At 40.1% G+C, this 12,681-nt stretch overlaps 1 protein-coding gene across 2 annotated transcripts in view; it reads left to right on the top strand.

The window, feature by feature from the left end:
• LOC126481023 (adhesion G protein-coupled receptor A3) overlaps window positions 1-12,681 on the top strand; it is a 195,824-nt gene that overhangs the window by 24,465 nt on the left and 158,678 nt on the right. For both annotated transcript variants that reach the window (XM_050104484.1, XM_050104485.1), the window contains exon 3: window positions 5,450-5,521. In XM_050104484.1, the coding sequence (XP_049960441.1) occupies window positions 5,450-5,521 (72 nt within the window). The remainder of the gene's footprint in view (window positions 1-5,449; window positions 5,522-12,681) is intronic.

Here is a 12,681-nt window from a genome sequence, read left to right on the forward strand (position 1 = left end):
GGAGCTTTTCTCATATACGACTTTCACTAACTGTGCATAGCTTGGTTAGATTGATCAGAACTGAGTTCAGTGTGTGCATATCATACTCGGTGATGTCCGTGGTGTGCTCAAAGGGACTGAAACCATGTGACCAGCACTCTATATGTCTGTAAAATGGTCCATTCCAGGACATTTCAGAAGTGGTTTGGTGGTGATGCAGGCCACATGTTAAGTGCTGTAGGCAAACAAGGAGATACACATAACATTATAGTATGTTCGTATCAAGTTCGCCAGTGAGTGATGATGGGAGGTGTATCAGAGCGTCATTTCATCCAGTGTAATAATCGCCAGTATGAGAACACAGCGATTAACTGCCTGAATGGTGCCCTAATGGCAAACACATGCTTCACATCATATGTTTCTTAATGTATCATACCCCATATATAAACAGTAGTGCCATCAGCATATCAACACATATATGACTCATCAGTGTAGCTGCCCTTTTTATTACACTTCAAGCATCCAATGGTGATTTTCCTATGCCCATGCTAATCTCTGTGACCCATGAGCACAGTGAGGAGGGATGCCTTTTGTACCACACACCAAGCTGGTGGCTCTATCACCCTGCCTCCCTCCATTGGAAACGAATGGAGGAGGCTCGGGTGCTACCCGTCTCTTCTAAAAATCGTGAGTGCTACAATGTCGCCTTTACTATGATGGAGCTAGATCATGCCCTCACTTCATCCCGATCCTCCGCCCCAGGGGCAGACAGTGTTCACATTCAGATATTGCAGAACCGTTCTCTTGCAGACAACCACTTTCTCCTTCATATGTACAATCACATCTGGGCAGAGGGCACATTTCCCAGATGCTGGCGTGAAGCCACTGTCATACCCATACCTAAGACCGGTAAGGACAAACATCTTCCTTGTAGTTACTGTCCCATTTCTCTCAGCAGCTGTGTGTGTAAGGTGACGGAATGTGTGATTCATGCCTGGCTGGTATTGTGGCTCAAGTCTTGCAATTTACTAACCACTACACATGTGGATTTTTAGCACATCTTTCTGCAGTTGGCCATCTTGTCACCTCGACAACCCATGTCATGAATGGTTTTCTGTGGAAATACCAGACTGTAGCCGTGTTTTTCGATTTGGAGAAAGCCTACAACATCTGCTGGAGGACTGGTATCCTCCATACTCTCATTACGTGAGGCTTCCAAGGTCACATGTCCCATTTCCTTGAGAAATTTTTAAAAGTTCAAGTCTTCAAGGTACTTGTGGGTCCTGCCTTGCCGGACACCTTTAACCGGGAAAGTAGTGTGCCTCAGGGTTCCATCCTGACCATCATACTCTTTGCTGTCGCCATTAACCCTATTATGGCCTGTCTCCCGTCTGGCATCTTCAGCTCCCTTTTGTTGACAATTTTGCCGTCTATTGCAGTTTTCCACTGACCTCTTTCATTGAGCGGTGTCTTCAGCATTGTCTTGATTGTCTTTACTTGTGGAGCATTGACACTGTTTTTCACTTTTCCACTGACAAAACCGTTTGTATGAATTTCTGGCAGCGCAATCAGTTTCTTCCGCTGTCTTTACGTATTGGGCCCATTGCTCTTCCGTTCATTGAAACTATGAAATTCCTGAGGCTCATGCTGAATAGGAAACTTTTTTGGTCCTCCCACGTGTGTCACCTGGCCGCCTGCTGTACCCCATCCCTTAGTGTCCTATGTGTCCTCAGCGGTACTTCCAGAGTGGATCGGACCACACTCCACCGTTTGTACCAGTCACTTATCTGTTTGAAACTAGACTCTGGGTACTTTGTTTATATATCTGCACGTCCATCCATCTTATGCCGCCTCAATATAACCACCACTGTGGCATCTGTTTGACCACAGGTGCCTTTTACCCTAACCCAGTTGAAAGTCTGTATGCAGAAGCTGCCGAACTACCGCTGTCATACCGCCATGATTTTCTCCTCAGCAGCAGATATGCTTGCCATTTGTCTGGCATACTTGGCCTCCCAACTTATGCCTCCTTCTTCAGTGACTCCTTTGATTGAGCGTATGGGGGCGGGTCCCCCTTCTCTGTTACCTCCTGGAGTTCACTTTCAGCTATTGCTCCGATGGCTTAACTTCACACTACCTGGCATTTTCCCAATGGGTGTGAATCCTTCACCACCTTGGCTTCGTGTGCCAGCCTTTGTTCACCTTGGACTTCAATTGCTTCCTAAGGACACTACTGCAGACGGGTCCAGGAAAACTTTCACTTGCTCACTCTTGCTGGAGCCACTGTGATGTTTATGTGGGTCCCTGGTCACACTGGTCTGATGGGCAATGAGGCTGCTGAGTCTGCTGCCAAGGCTGCAGTCTTTGAGCCTTGGCCCGCTAGTTCTTCCATTCCCTCAGATGATTTCTGTGTTGCCCTCTGTCAGCAGGTGGTGTCACTTTGGTGTCGCCACTGGTCTTCCCTTCATGGAAACAAGCTCTGGGTAATCAAACCTCTCCCAGCATCATATTGGTCAACCTCCTCTCGGCCCTCTCGCCGTGAGGAGATCATTTTGGCTAGTTTGCATATTGGGCACTGTCTTTTTAGCCATCACCATTTGTTAGGTGATGATCCCCCACCAGTTTGTGCTCATTGTCCTCAACCATCGACAGTTCACCAATTCCTGATGAAATGCCCATTTTTGAACCACTTACATTTTCATTTATGTTTGCTGTCAAAGCTATTGGCCATTTTAGTGAACGACACGTTGGGCTATCAACCGCGTTTTGCTTATTATTCATCATAGTAATATGGCGAAGGACACTTAATCTTTAGTATAGGGCCTTTGTTGTCTCTATGGAGTATTTTGACCTTTCTCCAAGTCCACAGTTTTAGCTGTCTTTCCTTCCGTCGATTGGGTGTAATGTGTAGCCATTTTTGACTCCTTTTTTGTCTTCATGTTCCACAGTTCTGACATGGGCGCATATGACCTTAGGTGTCCTTGTGCCCCCCCCCCCCCTCCCCCCACTCTCCCAAAAAAACAAAAAGAACCAAGCTTGGTAGCTCTGGATGGTATTGGTATGGTTAGTCACTGGTTGCTGCTGTTTAGCACTGACTTGGTAAGTGATGCACTGTACTGTGGCATGTCGATCCCTTGTTATAAACCACCTCTACTGTCAATATGTTGGTGCTTACAGCATTTGACATTATTGTTTGCAGTTTTCCCAAAACTGAGAAGCTAACAGCACATCCTTAACATGATAGCGTGTGAAAGTTGGTATGTACATGACTGTGGATTGGGGATTCCATTTGCACAATTAACTTCTGGGTATGACAGACATCTGGAACAAATTTAGCAATTGTAAGCCTTGGAAAATTATATAGAAGCTGTAGAGACAAATAAGAATCTTCAGTCACCAAAAAATTCAGCATAATGTACAGTTTCAGTTCTGATGATGATAGTTCACACTTTCCTTTCCTTTATGAATTGTGGACTCTGTTAAGAAGATCCTTGAAGTGTTTTGATAGCATTCTTAGGTGGCTGAAACAGCATCTGAAGCCCCTCCACAACAGTTTCTTTCAAGAAGGTGACTGATCAACCAAACTGATATTTTCTCCGTATTCATAACATATCTTTTTTACTGAATTCAAGCAGACAAGCGTGGTGTCACTGTGTAAAGAGCCATTTATGAAACTTGTTTCATAAAGCTGGTTCCAAGCAGTGTTTCACAACCTAGTGTCTCCTTGTAACCCACATTTAAGTCTTGGTGGTCTGTGTAGTTAATTAAATAGCACAATTACTGAAATGTGCTGATGCATATCATATTTTCTCAGTTCTTACATGGACGAAATGAGACTGCCCACTGAAGTTTCTCATGTGCTCTGACATTTTTGGGGTGTTTCAATCTATCTGATAAAGCTCGAGCTTGTCCGAAAACACATCCCCCCCCCCCCTCTCTCTCACTCTCTCTCTCTCTCTCTCCCTCCCTCCCTCTCTCCCTCCCTCCCTCCCTCCCTCTAAAAACATTTTTATTGGGTTCAGGAACCCATTAAAATCCATAGCAATTAGATATACTGATCCAACAGTTACTTAGGCATATGAGGAAAGTTTGATGACTGAATGTGCTTCTTCTTTCATTCATTAATATTAGCTTTCAGAAGGGTAGTCGTGGAAAGGTGGGCAAGTGAGTGGTTGGGAGTAAGAAAAAAATAAATCTAAACTGGTGAAATAACTTTTCAACCACGGTATACCTCCATCCACTCACTCAGATGGAATGAGGTAGTTTGAACTTCATATAGAACATGGTTTTTTAATCCACAGTTTCCTCCTCCATTGAGAGAACTTACCGTATAAGTATGTGATGCCTGTGGCACTACCTAAGCAATGAGCTACATTTTGATTGTGTGGTTTATATGTTAACCAATAGCTATCTACTGGCTTCTTTGGCAACTTGCTCTCTGAAACTTCATGGCCAGTCTGAGACTTTAACCTTCAACATGACTTTTTGCAGGCAATACTTTTACTGACTGAGCTATCAAGGTGCGAATCACAATCCATCCTCACAGCTTTACTTTTGCCATTATGTCTCTCCTACTTTCCAAATTTCGTTCTGTAAACATTGTCTGTATTTTAGGCTTTAACACTTCTAAAATTCTGTCAGGACACTGATTCCATCCTTAAACTTTTAGGAAGTGAAATTTAATTTTTTTTTTTTTTTTTTTTTTTTTTTTTTTTTTTTTTTTTTTTTTTTTTAAATGGTTGCAACTACCAACACATTATAGTTCATACACTTTAGTTACATTTATTTTCTATCTTTTTTTTGAGAGGACAGTAGTGTTTCTTGATGATCTGATCTCTCTCTTTTTAAAGTTTTATGTTTTTTATTACATCATTCTCATAAATGAACAGATTTAATTAATTTGGAAGGATGAATGAACATGCTGCCGAGCACCTTGAAGACTGCAGTTTCAAATTTTTTACCCCATTTTGCCTTACCACATTCCTGTTTTGTAAGCTTCCATCTATTCTATACAGTGTTCTAGCCTTTAAAGGTAGCAAATCTGTGCCACTACTCTTTTAGCCTCTCACTCCTGATCAGAAACTCCGAAGGCTTTCTCTCTTACTTCTGTTGCTAAAAAGGAGCTCACTTATGTACATTTCTCTCCTTTGTGTTTCATACTTGAGGAAAGAACTCCAAGCACCAGAATCTTGCACCTTTGCTGTGGATCTTCTGCTATCTTTTAGTAAAAAAGATTTTTATTCCACCAAGGACTTTACGTTATCGTATTTAGTATTTGAGACCATAAATGTAGATAGTCTGATATGCTTTTATAGAACATTTATTAAAAAATCTATTCATTTTTAGTTAGCTTAACATTTTTACACAGCACTGTAATTTTTATATATATTTTTTAGGGCTGCATTTCTTCAGAAGAAGAATTTTTTTTTCTTAATAGGCTATACATATTTAATGCATTTTTTTGTTTCAGGGATCTGAGCCGCAACTTCATTTTTAAAGTGGAAAGTGGAGCATTCATGAATTTAACTAACTTGAAACGTTTGTAAGTATTTAATAGTTTTATATTGCACTAAGATAGTACCACAGCTTATATATAGCTCAACTTGAGTATCTTGGCAGATTATTCCTAGCAAAGGAAAGCAGCAAGATAATATGAACATTTTCGGTACTTGTTTTCTGTCTTATTTGTAATTAAGTGGCAATTTCAGTTATTTTATTCTTTGCCTGTATTTCTGGAAGTGTTCTGAGCTACTATTACATTTTTAAATGTTGTGATTGTGTGTTTATTTACTGTCATGTTGCTTTCTACAGACTAATTACTGATGCCTGTTCTATTATTATATGAAGGGTAGTCAAAAAGTTCCCAGAATTTCATTATAACTACTTATTATGACAATATAGATACACTTTTACTTAATACCCTTCAAAATAGGCTCCTTCAGTGCACACACACATGTTCCACTGCTTCTGCTATTGCTGGAAACAATGATAAAAGTCCTTTCAAAGTTCAGCTGTTGCGTTGGTTTTGATGCTTTCTATGGAGGCAAAATGGTTACCTTTGAGGCCCTTTTCGAGCTTGAGGAATAGCCAGCAATTTGCCAGTGCTAAATCCAGCAAGTAGGGACACTAATACAAGAGTGGAATGTTCATTTCTGGTAAGTCATGTCCCCACAAGTGATATGTGGCAGGGAACAATGTCATGATGCAGTGTCCAACCTGGCTTGCCATTTTGAGAGATTTTTTTCTTTGTATTGCCTCTCTCAGCCATTTCAAAACCTGCACATAGGCTGGGCCATTAACAGTTTGTCCAGCTGGTACAAATTCATGGTGCACAACACCTTCATTGTTGAAAAATGCAATGAGTATCACTTTTGTTTTGGATTTGATGTGACATGCTTTCTCTGGTCAATAAGAGGGTTTTGTGTGTCATTCTGATGCTGCCTATTTTGCTCCAGGTCATACATGTACACCCAGGTCTCATCATCAGTAATGATTGTCTCAAGAAACATCAGGTCCTCTACACTTTTATCAAAAAACTTGGCCACAGTCAACAAATGAGTTTCCATTTGGTGCGGTGTCAACAATCGTGGGACAAACATTGCACTGACACGTTTCATCTGTAAATTGTCTGACAGGGTGCATGAATGGATCCAAGTCTACAATTCTTGTGCCAATTCATTGATAGTTGATTGTCTGTCTGAATCTGATTAACTGTTTAACTTGCTTGACCATTCCTTCTTCTGGAGGTTGATGGTCTTCCACTGTGATACTCATCTTCCAGCGATTCCTGCCCATCCCAAAATCTTGAAAACTTCCCATAAATGGCTGTTTTATTCAAAGCAGCTCCCCCATAAACTATTTATAAGGCTAAATTTGCCTGATCTGCAAATGAATTTGATGTTCACCCTTTGCTGGAACTGTGACATCATGCCACCAGATCACCACTCTCTGGTACCTGTAAATAAACAAAAAAACACTACACAATTTATTGCAGAGAAATCAAGAATAATTAGTTAAATCCGAGTAATTAATTAATGCAGCCTAATATGAGGTGCAGCAAAACAATTACAGAGAAATTTTGGGAACATTTTGTTGTTGTTGGTGGTGTTGGTGTTGGTGTTGGTGGTGGTAGTTTTCAACCCGAAGACTGGTTTGGTGCAGCTCTACAAGCTACTTTATACTCTGCAAGCCTCTATATCTCCAAATAACAACTGCAACCTACATTCTTGTGTATCTACTAACTGTATTCATCTCTTGGTCTCCCTCTACAAGTTTTACCCATCTCCAATATGAAATTGATGCCTCAGAAAGTGTCATCAACTGATCCCTTCTTATAATCAAGTTATGCCACAAATTATTTGTGTCTCCAACTCCTTTCGGTACTGCCTCATTAGTTACGTGATATACCCATCCAATCTTCAGCAATCTGCTGTAGCACCACATTTCAAAAGTCTCTATTGTCTCCTTGTGTAAACTGTTTATCATCTGTGTTTCACTTCCATATGTGGCTATGTTCTAGACAAACACCCTCAGAAAAGACTTCTTGAAACAGAAATCTATAATCAGTGTTAACAAATTTCTCTTTATCAGAAGTAGTAGTCTACATTTTATGTCCTCTCTACTTTGGCAAACATCAGTTATTTTGCTGCCAAATGGCAAAACTTGTCTACTACTTTTAGTGTCTCATTTGACAATCTAATTCCCTCAGTATCACCTGATTTAGTTTGACTACATTCCGTTGTCCTTGTTTTGCTTTTGTCAGTGTTCATGTTATATCCTCCTTTCAAGACACTGTCCATTCTGTTCAGCTGCACTTGCATGTCCTTTGCTGTCTCGGACAGAATTACAATTTCATCAGAAAACCTCACAGTTTTCACTACTTCTCCCTGAACTTTAACTCGTACTCCAAATTTTTCTTTGGTTACCTTTACTGCTTGCTCAATTCACAGATTGAATAACATCAGCTATAGGCTACATCCCTGTCTCACTCCCTTCTCAACCACTGCTTCCATTTCATGTCCACTGACTTGTGTAATTGACATCAGGTTTATGTACAAGTTGCAAATAGCCTTTCGCTCCCTTTATTTTACCATGCTACCTTCAGAAATTCATAGAGCATATTCCAGTCAACATTGTCAAAAGCTTTCTGTAAGTCTACAAGTTCTATAAACATAGATTTGCCTTCCCGTAACCATCTTCTAGGAGAAGTCATTTTACTGTTGTACTTGGTTTATGTAGAAAAACTTAAGTATCACTGAGTATACAGTGACATGTTGGTTGGAGGAACAAATGCCAGTTTTTTGTGGTCAATAATGACTAAGGTCACACAGTGAAAGGCTGGATAGAAACAGAGTCCGAAACACAACAAAGTCGTCATAAGCATACAAGATCAGTCCAGAGTTAATGCCAGAGAGAGAAAATTGCAACATATTAAATGGCATGTTCTGTTGGCTTCAAGTTATACTAGGCAAGTGCCAATCTGTGACCATATGCACGTACTTAAGCACAGAAATCCACCAGAGAGTACATCCATTGTACTCTCAGTTTTTGCTGTCTTTGAAGCCAACAGGTACAATATATCTTGCCAGCTGCAGTATCTCATACTCTATATCAATACCGTGGCTTGGAAAAACCAAATCACTGTCATATACAAGACCCCTTCCTCTTAATCAGCATGTAGGGCCATAAGTGGTCAGGCTTTTGTCTTATTTATTGGGGAAAGGAAAAAAGAGGTGCTGGGATTCCTGCAAAAAGTCTCTGCGGCAGCTCAACACCATTATTGGCTGGTTCTTGGACATGTGCTGAGGAAATATGCACTTGCTAATCATATGCCCCTGTCGTGCTTTTTGGGCCTACGTGTGTCAGGAGTGTTTCAGAGGGGATGTGGGGACTGGAAGTGCCTCCACCTCTAGGGACACCTCATTGCTCGGCGGACTGATCTCTGCTACTATGTTCTATTCAAGAACATGGGCGGCGGGGGGGGGGGGGGGGGGGGGGGGTGGGGGGGGGGGTGTAGGAGAAAGGGTTGGCAAGTGATGGTGGAAGGAACCGGAACTTTTATCCCAATTGTACAATTTTTCATTTTCTTTTAGTTTTTAGTTAGGAACACAGTCATGATTTAAAATATATTTCATGAAAAGCTACAGTAATATAAAAAGGATAGGCTGCTACTTATTACAGGGAGGATTCATTGAGTGGGAAACAGCCACATTGAAAAAAAGGCTACTAGATATTAATAATACCTAACAATCTTTTTTTCAGTGTGATTAATAATATCTGACCATCTTTTTGTCAATGTGTCTTTCTGCCACTCTGTGATGAGTATCAGTTAAACCTTTTCATAGTATTGTCACTCTTTGCTGGAGTTTACATTTTTTCATTGAAAGTTATAGACTTCCTTTGAATTATTATTTATTGATTATTTCAGTGTGCAGGGTGCCGCAAGCAGTTTTCTTCCACTGCAGAAATATATTAAAGTATTAGTGCTTGTAATATGAAGAATACCAGCCAGATTGTGTGGAAGTAGCAGCTAACACAAGTTGATGCTGGTAACGCTTGATTATTCATAAATACATACTGTGGCAGTGCATATTATTATTAGTGTTCGGCAGCTACTATTGACAGCAACACTCATTGAGATGCTGGTAAATTTTCACTGCTTTCTGAAACCATCCTTTCTTCAGTGCTTTTGTTGCATCCTGCCACAGGTCCTGTCCACCAATACAGAGTTGGCAGGGCCTGCGCAATATGAACATTGAAGACAGTGTGAATCTTGATATTGTTTTAATTATTCTGACCAACCTTTATAGTGGAGATGCAGAAACTCCTTGACTGCTTAGAAAGGTGTAGGCAAGTAGTGGCAAAGAGTTGGTTTTGGCAGGAATGATGTGCCGAAGTAGCAGGTTATTAATTTAATTTAAACAGATTCATTTCTCGTAAACATGTTGACATGTGAGGTGTCTGACCGAGTAGTCCTTGGTATACATTATAAAGTCAGATAGTTTCCTCTAGATTCAGTTAGAACCTCTTCTCAATATCCTACTCTCGTTACACACACTACAATTTCTATCAGAGATGAGTGCATTTTTTTGCTACTGTTCTGTGAAGTACTGATTCACTAATCACTTGGGCTAAATAACACTAGTTACCAAATTTAAACTTTTTTTCTGCATCTGGTTTGTAAATGGGTGGATTTACCTAATTTTGGGGTGCTGAATACACTGGTAAAATCAGTTTTTCTCTATGACATCACATTTCGTAGATACACAGCAGAATAAAAAACGGTAATAGCGAAAATTGACACAATTAAGTCAAACAAAAATACACATTTAGAACGTGTGAAATCAATACTATTTTGTATATATATATGGGCTAGATGCCAATAAAAGGTCCTAATTAGTTCAGAAGATATTTTCACCTTTAATTGTCTTTGGTTTCTGAAAAATGCGACAACGGAGCTCTTCATTTGTTTGCCATTTCATCACGCTCCCTAACAAGACCCCAGCCATAGTCACCCGTCATCAAAGGGTTCCAATGGCTTTTGTAACAATGTTCCATGGTAAGAATGTCTTGGTGAAAGCGTTCACCACGCTCATCGCTCACGGCTCCCGATTTTCTGGGAAGAAATCAAGGTGAGAAAGTAAAAAGTGAATTTTAAGTGACATTCTACACCCCATATTCTTATAGTTGTCCAACACATCATTCACAATGGTAATATAGTTTTTGTCTTTTCTGCTACCCAAAAAGCCCTTCACAATTGCTTTAAAAGAAGACCAAGCAGATAATTGGATATCTGTGAGTTTGGTATCAAAGGTTGGATCTTTCAGCAATTTTCTTATTTGTGATCCAGCAAATATGTCCTCTTTCAGCTTTGCCTCGCTTAGTTTGAGAAACTTTTCTTTTAAGTGAGTGAGGCCTCACCTTCTTAATCCAGAGCTTTTACAAAGTTCTTGATAAGGCCCAACTTGATATGAGGGGGAGACAAAATGATTTAATTGGGCTCAACCAATGGGGTATTGTTCACATTTACGTTTCCAGGAATATATGACTTCCTTATAGGCCATTCCTTGACTGTATAGTGGTTCTTCGTGTCTACAGCTGTCCCAAAGGCACAAAAAGCAGCAGTATTTCGTGAATCTAGCATATAAATCTGTAAGGAGTGCAACAACTTTTAAATCACAGCAGATCTGCAATTCATGATCCTTATATTTGATTGCCTCTAGCAGCAAAGCCATGTTTTCAATAAGTTTCTTTCATGTCAACTGCATAAGCCAAAAGTACCATTGGAAATGCATTGCCATTATACAGTAGCGCTGCTTTCAAGCTGGTTTTACTGGAGTCAGTAAATAGTCGCCACTCCTGTGGATTATGGTGTGCACTTAGCTGCATCATCAGACCATTGACATCTCTACATACACACATTGAATTCTGCCTATCGAAATATTGAGTGAAGGAAGCACCTCTTGATCTGAAACAGGAAATTATTGTCCCTGGAGCTAGAACGTTCCGTTGTTGTAGTCTTGACCACAAAAGTTCAGCTTGCTGTTTCGAAAATTTTAGATCGCGAACCAAATTGTTCATTTCCTTTTGATTAAAGAGCTGAGGCGAAGTGTCATGATATTGAGGGCAGTACACTTCTATATGTTCAGTACTTTCTGATTCACTTGACATGGTGTCTGGTTCCGTGGCTTTCTGGTTACAGACAAGAACAGGCAACCCCTCATCTTGGGGCACAGGCAAATGCACTGAAGATACATTTGAATACTTTATTTTATGTCTAGTTTTGCTTGAATGTCCCAAAATTTTTGAAGACACAAGTAACAGTCTGAATAATGGTCTTTAGGCTCATACCACACCATTGGAACAGTGAATGGCATGGCTCGGTGTTTTCATTTCAACCACTTGGTTAAGGTTGTAGTACAGGTTATGCAGGCAATATGAGGTGCAAAATTTTATCATGATCATCAATAGGACAATCAGAAAACAATTTATATACCTTCTTAACCTAACCAGTGGTTGGTTTTCTTTGGGCTTTTGGAGTGAATTTTCCACACACATAACAAAAGTTGTTGGGGTGGTTTAGACAGCAACAAGATTTACTAGTTGCCATTTTTCTTAGTGTAAGTTTTAAATACAAAAAGTTTGCATGATCTTTCACAGGAAACACTCACTGAGGATCTCTTTCACACCACTGGATTACCACACCAACCATTTACTGACGATTTATAAATCTTCTAGCTCTCCTCTGCAAATCAAAAACAGACAATTAAACATCAAAACACAAAAACAGCAAAAAGCAAAATACTGAATACGAAAAATAAAAAACCTTTAAGTACTCAAAAGTGGTACATGCTAGAACATTTTGAAAGATATATTCGGATTCTACTCACCAAAATACATACTAGTTGATGTATCACATCCCAGATGCAAAATGGCTGTTGACTAGTGTAATCAATCACTGGCCCCTAGGCCTAATTTCATACTTGACCTATATTAGAGGACACAAGTACCAAGCAGTGACTAGTTCCAGCTATTAAAAGAAGTCCTCAGCAATTATTATTTGAGCCAGAGACAGGTTGTCTCTGTTCAACACTATTCTAATGAAAACATAAAGAGCTACTGATCTAGCAGTTGCAGTTGTGTTCATCACAGTGTGTTGCCATCTTCTCGTATTGGAAGTTTCTAAAGCTCCACCAGCAGCTG

The sequence above is a fragment of the Schistocerca serialis genome, chromosome 5 (genome assembly GCF_023864345.2).
Source record: "Schistocerca serialis cubense isolate TAMUIC-IGC-003099 chromosome 5, iqSchSeri2.2, whole genome shotgun sequence".
Lineage (NCBI taxonomy): Eukaryota > Metazoa > Arthropoda > Insecta > Orthoptera > Acrididae > Schistocerca > Schistocerca serialis.